The sequence below is a fragment of the Pinus tabuliformis genome, chromosome 7 (assembly GCF_031772625.1).
Source record: "Pinus tabuliformis cultivar Carrire ecotype Pingquan chromosome 7, CPIR1, whole genome shotgun sequence".
NCBI lineage: Eukaryota > Viridiplantae > Streptophyta > Pinopsida > Pinales > Pinaceae > Pinus > Pinus tabuliformis.
This window is the reverse complement of record NC_142293.1, coordinates 345,285,780-345,293,705: the sequence shown is the minus strand read 5'-3', so window position 1 is coordinate 345,293,705 and position 7,926 is coordinate 345,285,780. Positions and strand designations below refer to the sequence as shown.

At 32.6% G+C, this 7,926-nt stretch overlaps 1 protein-coding gene across 1 annotated transcript; it reads left to right on the top strand.

The window, feature by feature from the left end:
* Nucleotides 1-5,756: 5,756 nt before the first annotated feature.
* Nucleotides 5,757-7,546, top strand: LOC149247349 (uncharacterized). The gene is made up of 2 exons (XM_089443981.1): nt 5,757-5,808; nt 6,424-7,546. Exons 1-2 carry the CDS (start codon nt 5,757-5,759, stop codon nt 7,035-7,037), a joined length of 666 nt encoding a protein of 221 aa, XP_089300107.1. The 3' UTR covers nt 7,038-7,546.
* Nucleotides 7,547-7,926: the final 380 nt, after the last annotated feature.

Genomic DNA, 7,926 nt, shown 5'->3' with positions numbered 1-7,926 from the left:
TGAGGGTATTGATATGGTTCTACCTTAGAGAGACAATGACATTCTTTAAATTTAATGATTGAACTTTGTTTACTCTATAACTTGAGATAATACTATCATATTTGAGATGTACATACACAAGCTAGAGCTGAAATTCTTCAAGTATTTGCTATCTAATGACCTTCTTGAATCTTCTCTTCCTTCTCATTTTGAGTCTACAATGTGATCTTTTCCATTAGATGCTTTTGTCTTCTTTAGTTTCTAGGTTGCATTTTGCTTTTAGTTCATTATTATTTATGGATTCTTCAGTCTTCTTGTATATTTACTCTTCAAGTTTTTTGGTAGTATTCTCTTTAACTTTTCTAGTAATACCTTCATCCTTATTCTTTGATTCATATTTTTGTAGATACATTATTAATGAGGCCTTTATTATTATGACCCAACCTTTTGAATTCTTCATATTTCTTTTTCAAATATTCCCTTGATTCATCATTTACCCGCTTGCCTTAGCTACTCCTCTTGTTTTCACTTATGAACCTCCTCAATGAATCTTTTATTTAGCATGTGTGTCTAAATAACTCATCACCTTTCTTCTTGATCTATTCTCTTACTTCTTTTAATTTATATTGAATTTATGTACTACATCTGTTTTGTTGGGTGTGGAGCCTGATTATCTTCTTGATTGTTCAGATATTTTTGTTTCAACCGTGGTTGGATCCCAGTCCTTGTTAGGGGGTTGTGGGAGGGCTTCCCCCCACCCCCTCCCCACACCCACTATTTCCTCTCGGAGTGGGTTGGTGGCAGCAACCTAGCCCTGCCCTGGCGAGGATTCGGTGTCAACGCCCCCAAAGAAAAAAATTAAATAAAAAATTCCTTGTAAAATGTTATAATTCCGTAGTCATCCAGGGCCATTCATTAGGCGAAATATCTAACGGTATAATTTATGTTAATTTACGGATTTTTTCCCTAAAAGGTAACCCTTAGTTTATACAAGGGACTTGTATTCACGATCGTGTATTATTCTATGTGAGAAGAAGAGAGGATATGTGAGAGTGAAGAAGAGGTTACAACGAATTTTATATAGGTTGTATCCCTTCATTTTGTTGGATAATATAAAAGGAAGGACTGGTTGTTTCTCGATCGACGTAGCCCAAATTGGGTGAACCATGTATATCTATGTCTCTCTTATTTATGATTTTCTGTGTTTGTTTTTTTGCAATATTTTATGTGTTCCATTACTCTTTATTTAATTTCTAACACATTTTTGTCCCTAATCCATTTATTTCAGAGACATTCTCTTCCCCATGGAATTCAGTCTAGTATCTTCATCAAAACTCATCCACCACTAAAAAAAAGTCAATCATTAAAATAAAAACTTTTCACAAAAGGACTTATATCATTTTTATATCTTCAACCATTCCCTCATATCAAGTTCCATCTCCATCTTCATCTCCTCTAAATATAATTAATTCCATTAGTTCTTACTTACTGTTCAACCAAAATCCTTAGCTTACAACCTCGATATCTTAACCATAATGATCCAAAAATGTTATGATGTTTTTTTGAATATTTTACTTGTTCCACTTTCCAATTGCTTTAAGTCATGTATATCAAACCTTTCAACTGAATGTTATTCTAAATTAAAATCAACATACATTTTAAACCTTGATTTGGGGTCTATTCTATAAATTGATCTTGCACTTGATGTAACTCTTAAATTCCTACACCTCTAAATCTAAAATTTTGGTCGATATAAGCATGATACATCTTTTCTACAATACCCTTGGTTTCACCAAATTTTGACGTGCTAAGAAAATGTTATGATAACTTAAAAAAAAACATGCCAATTTTGACACTTTTAGGAGATAAAACTTGTATAACATGCCACATGTTCAATTTTATAGATATGATTTTGAAATTTTCACTCAAAACACTATAATCTATGTTCTTACCAATGCCATTGACAGTACTCAATATGGACTTCTCTCACCTAAGATATGGTTATTTCACTGAAAATGCATGTTTGAAACTAGTTTTATGACTAGGCAAAAATCCTAACTTACATAGCTTATAACTCCCACAATATAGCAAACTAGAATTTGAAGCTTTCATCCATTGTACTCCATTATCTTCTCTATTTACCCTCAACTTTTATCATTGAAAATGACACAAAGATAATTAGAGTGAAAAAGGTAAGATGATTCATTTGAATGAATTAAGTCAAGGATTGCCTATTTCAATACCAAATCAAGGTATCACTAAATCCATCCTAAACTTGGATCTATCAAGCACCACGAAGGATCAAATTTCTTATGGTGTATTTTTTTTAATCATGTAATTACATATCATGTATTAATTCCTATATTGTAAATGATAAAAAAATTACACTTTAAAAAATTGTATCCCTCTTAGTGCTTGATAGATCCTGATTTAAGATGGATTTGTGCTTGTTTATTTTTTTATATATTGTCTTATACATATGTAGTTATTTAATTTTTAGCTACCATGTAACATCTCCACCATACTAGGCTAGTGCTTGTTTATTTTTTTATATGTTGTCTTATACATATGTAGTTATTTAATATTTAGCTATCATGTAACATCTCCACCATACTAGTTATAAAGCACCTCGCTATTCTCAAGGTAATAAAAGCATTTTCTCTCATATATATATATATATATAAAGAAGGGGGATTTTCATCTTCACATTACAACAACCTAATTTAAACTAAGGTTTTCTATTTATCAAAGTAAAATAAAAATATAAACTATTTTCATTTTCATATAATGAGTATCTTACATAAACTTAATTTAATCATAAAAATACTAGAAATAGAATTTACTTATAGTATAAACTCAACATAGTAATCATTTTTTCTTTTTGAAGATGTCAAAACATATCATAACTTAGTTGTGAATGGGGAGTGGGAATAGCCATTATTGGTTACTATACATGAATATCATCCATCATTAGTTACTATACATGAATGCAAGTTGACTCATAATTGTTATTCAAGGAAAATCAAATACCTAAATTATCCACTTGTAGTCGGCAAAGAAGTGGGTTTTCAATTGTGTCAAATGTCTTTAGATGTTGGGTCATTAAGATATTTTCTTACATCCATAGAAGATCAACTTTTAACAAATTTAAAACGTTTTAAGTTTTAGTTCAACATAAAAAATAAAAAATAAACAATTTTAACCTAAATAATATTTGAAAAGAACCAATATCATTAAAATGATGGTCCAAACTATTTTCAATAAAATCATATATTTAGGCGAATAGGCATGATTTATTTCCGAATATGGCTTCTATAATTTATTTTCTTTAAAAAATAAAAACTTATGGATAGTCTACATTTAATAATATGAAAATATTCTTTGTCATATACACAATCTATTGGATGAATTCAAGTATTTCTAAAGAATATTTCTATTTCAAAATTTATATAGTGTGTTTCACACCTCTTCTATCACAACTTTACAAATTTTCAACATAGATTAAACACAGCTTTACAAATTCTCAACAAAGATTAAACAACTAATAAATTAAATGACACATCAATATTTTGGTAGCTATCAACATATATTAACATGTATTATATTAATATTAGACATTTAATTTATATAACTTTACTACTTTTTAATAGCCTCTAAAATCAACTCATACATAAAACCTAACACAACCATACTTATTATTTCTTAAATTATATATAAAATCAAACACTGCCATACTTATATAAATATGAATAAATGAAAGCAATATAACCTTAAACTAAAAAATAATTTAAATAATAAATCAAACCTTGTCTCAAATACTTATATAAATATGAATAAATGGAAGCAATATAACCTTACACTAAAAAATAATTTAAACCCTAAATCAAACCTTGTCCCAAATACTTCGGTGAAGGATTCCTTTCTTAGGCTCGTTGCCATGACTTTCACTTTCAGGTGAGCTCGCCCTTCTGTTAGAATGCCTTGAAAAGTGAACTCTCTTTGGTTCCAAGGTGCTCGAAGGGTATCCACAATCAAGAAAGACAGTCAACACCAATGCCCTATTGAATTGGTTTTCTCCCCAGACGATTGTCATGCTTGATTGACACCATTTCTGATTCCTTTGCCTTAGCGTTTGAGCTTGCCAAACGTTTTGGGTTTGTTGGGTTTTTTAGTTTTCAATGCGTTAGCTGATTCTTGTTCTTGGGCAGGCAGTGGGATTTGAGGAAATTCAGTGGGTGGGAACTAAACGTTCTCCAGAATGGATATACAGAATGGAAGAATTCAGCTTCTGCTCTTCGTGGCAGGCCTCACAATTTTTAGTATGGCAGGCATGTATTTTGCATGTATATTTTGAGAAAAAAAAAATAGTACCAACAGTTCTTTCATTATCTGTTTCACTTCTTGAAGCATGCCCACTTCTTGGTCTGATCATATGCTTTTATTTCCCCCGCACAGCCTTTGAGTTTAACCAGTATGATTATGATTATGATTAGACCATTGCCTTAATTTAGATTAGGCACTTTTCTGCCATTCTGAACATTTTTAAATGGATAGTATCAAACGCGGACATTGGACTCTATGGTACAGATGTAATTAAGCACAAGCTCTAGTTATTAAGATTGGGCTTTAAACAAAAAGGCCCAGTCTCTATGAAAGGTTCTGTTGAAGTGGAGAGGAGGATTCTCCACATGAAAGCAAATGACCCAAAATCAAATTGCAGCAGAACCCAATGTGACTATGTGTTAGTGGTCCTCTCTGTGAATCCTCTAAAGCTCCAAGCGATCCTAGGTAAATTGCACAACCTAACGCCAATGGAAGTAGGAAGACCTGTAACTTACCCATGAAAATGAAGCCTTCTTTGGAATCGTATCAGTTAAAAGTCGAGAACTTTGCAAGAGACCCTATGTTCTTTTTCTCTTATTGTTTTAATTTGAGCTGGTAAGACTCAGTGTTCTCGCCTAATTTCATGTTTATTAGGTAACCAGAACATGTAGCTTGAAAGGTCCACCGAAGTTGCTCAGAAACTTTTGGCCTTGTCTACCGAGGTGTCAAAGTTGTCAATTTTGCTGCTCAAAAATCGCAGGAATCCGGTTATTTTTTTCAATAAACCAGATAGTAGAAATGCTTGAATTATGTTTTTGATAGTAGAAATAAATGCAGCAACATCATCAAACTTAGTATGGCACCCAAAATCTTGCAGCTTAACCACCTTTAACCAGGATTACCAGAATTTCCAAAAATTTCTGCTAAATCTTTACCCAAATTTCCATTGTTTTCTGAGCAAAATTAACTTATCAGCTTATAAATATGCTCTCCGCAGTATCAGAAATCTGGGGCACTCATCACTGGATAACGTGGAACTGAGCAGAGATTGTTCTCATTTTCATAAAACTTTCCTTTTTATTCCAATGGAGAATTTGCTATCAAACTAGTTGACGCACCCCTGGATTATGGTGTCCATATTTACTCCAAATTCCCTGGTTTGGAATATGATCAACTCTGTTCTTATTCATTGGACAGTATTGTTTATTGCTTTTCAAATTCCTTGAGGGATATGCTGTTCAAATTATTGCATGCAGTATTGAAAATGTTGAAACAACTCCCTGGTGGAATATTTGAAGATAATCAAGAACAAGCTATTCACATAAGCTTTTAGAATCTAGCCAAATGGGTGCAAGCATTTGGTTCAATTCCTGGTTAAGTTTCAAGTCTAATTCTGGAATATTTGAAGATAATCAAGAACAAGCTATTCACATAAGCTTTTAGAATCTAACCAAATGGATGCCAGCATTTGGTTCCATTCCTCGTTAAGTTTCAAGTCTAATTCTGGTATGTTTTGAATTTTTCAAATCATATAAATATTTGTTAGAATTATATAAAAATTTGTTAGAATTATAAGTTTGAATGGTTAGGGTATACAATTCAAATACAAATTAAACCAATACCAATTAAACAGTAAAAAAAAATCACAATTTTATAAAAAGATATGTAACCTGAACAATGAAACTATGCCAGCTCTCATACAATATTTATGGTTCTGTTATGTTTCAACTGATTTTCTATTAATTATGTTAAATTACATGTAATTATATATGTAGCATTACCATCTTTATTTAATTGCACAAGATGGGTTCTCTTACAACCTAAGGTGGGAAAGATCTCCCTGTGCAAATGAGTGGGTGATGATAATAACTAAAATAAATGAAAGAAGTGGGACAGATTTCTCTGTGCAAATGAGTATGTGATGTTAATAAATAAAATAAGCCAAAATATTCTGTTAAAAAAGTTGGGTGGGTCATTTTTCTTCTTCCATTTTACTATTTTTTCTTGGTACATTGCCAAAGGGCTTAGGCGCCGCTGTCTGCTACTTATTTATCTTTATATGATGTATATATCCCTGCCATTTATCATTATCCTGTTACTGAGAGTTTCATGTGTATTCAGCTGTAAAATGCAGGGAGCTCATGGGAGAAGAGACTTCTTCAAAGAGTGGAAAGTTTACGTGGATTAACTGCTTTGACATGGGCTCTGGAACAGTAGCCTGTGTAGCAAACGAGGGGTTGAAACTTTATGTTAATAAGATCAGAAAGGCATATTTAGAAAGGACAAGGAAGAGGACTGTTGAAATTGCCTTGATTGATGCCATATCTGGGGGGTTAAGCATTAGTGCTGCCACAAAGCAAGCAACGAAGGAAGGAGCTAAAGCGGCAAAGTTCGCTTCCAGACAAGTGAAACGGAAAATTGGACCGATCTTGTCTGCAGGATGGGACTTCTATGAAGCTCTGTACCATGGTGGTACTGTCGCTGAGGGATGCATGAGAGGTGCTGGAACTTTATTTGGTGCTTATATAGGAGGCTTTCAGGGTGAGAAAAAGCTTGGTCGGTTAGGTTATGCTGTTGGTAGTAATTTGGGAAGTTGGGTTGGGGGAAGGGTGGGACTCATGTTCTTTGATGTTATAAATGGAGTACAATACTTCATGTATATTGTTTCAAGCAATCAACACAACTATGAGAGTTCTGAAACATCACACATGACATCGGAACACATACACGAGTGAAAACTGAGTTCAGAGACATTTTGAAGATTGTGAAGGAAGCATTAACCTGAGAATCCTATACATTTAAACGATTCCCATGGGCATTATCTACATAGAAACAAGCAATATATGGTTGTCTGGAATTAGCTTTGATATTTGGTATCTACAAGCATGTATCTCAATATATCCATTGGATACGTGAGAAGTGCAGAATAGTTGGTCATGACTTGGTCCAATACTAGTAGATTTTTCCAGTACATAATGGTAGCAGGTAATCCTTTCGCTCATTAATGGATCACTATTTAGGAATGTCCAGTTTCTCTATATACTAGAGCCATTCTATGATAGATCAAGATGCCATGATCTACGTCTGCTAATGGATAACAAATTAGGCTGGTTTGTAACTGTTCCAGTTTTTGTACATTCTTCTTTATGAAAGCGCGACTTTCTGTGTAGAAATATGTGAATTCTGGGACTTTTAAGCACATTAGTTAAATCAGAATGTAGCACTGAGATCATGGAAATCAACAAATGGTTTAATCATCTGCAATTTTGCATGGTAAAAACCACAACAACGTTATTTTAGGTCGATATTTGATCCAACATGCCTGACAAACAGCAGTAAAGTTTTTGTCTCTGCAAAACAGAGTCAAGGAAGAAGAAAGGAAATAAATTTCATAATCTAGAGAAGGAAGTTTCTTTTACATTCTTAAAGTGGAAGAGATTTCTGTTTACATATCTACGTATGTGGATAATATCAATAAAATAAACTGGAAAAACTACTACCTATGTGGATAATACCAATAAAATATAATGGAAAAACTTTGATGTTTCGCATTTAGTTATAAAAAAAAGTGTCGACATAAAAAATAATGAAATAAATTAGCATAAATTAATTTTTTCTCTGAAC

What these genes read in the sequence shown, in the direction of transcription:
- LOC149247349 (XM_089443981.1), top strand. Translation starts at nt 5,757, where the DNA reads ATGGATGCCAGCATTTGGTTCCATTCCTCGTTAAGTTTCAAGTCTAAT. An exon ending in AAGTTTCAAGTCTAATTCTG is followed by an intron (nt 5,809 to 6,423) that starts GTATGTTTTGAA and finishes ATGTGTATTCAG; the next exon opens with CTGTAAAATGCAGGGAGCTC.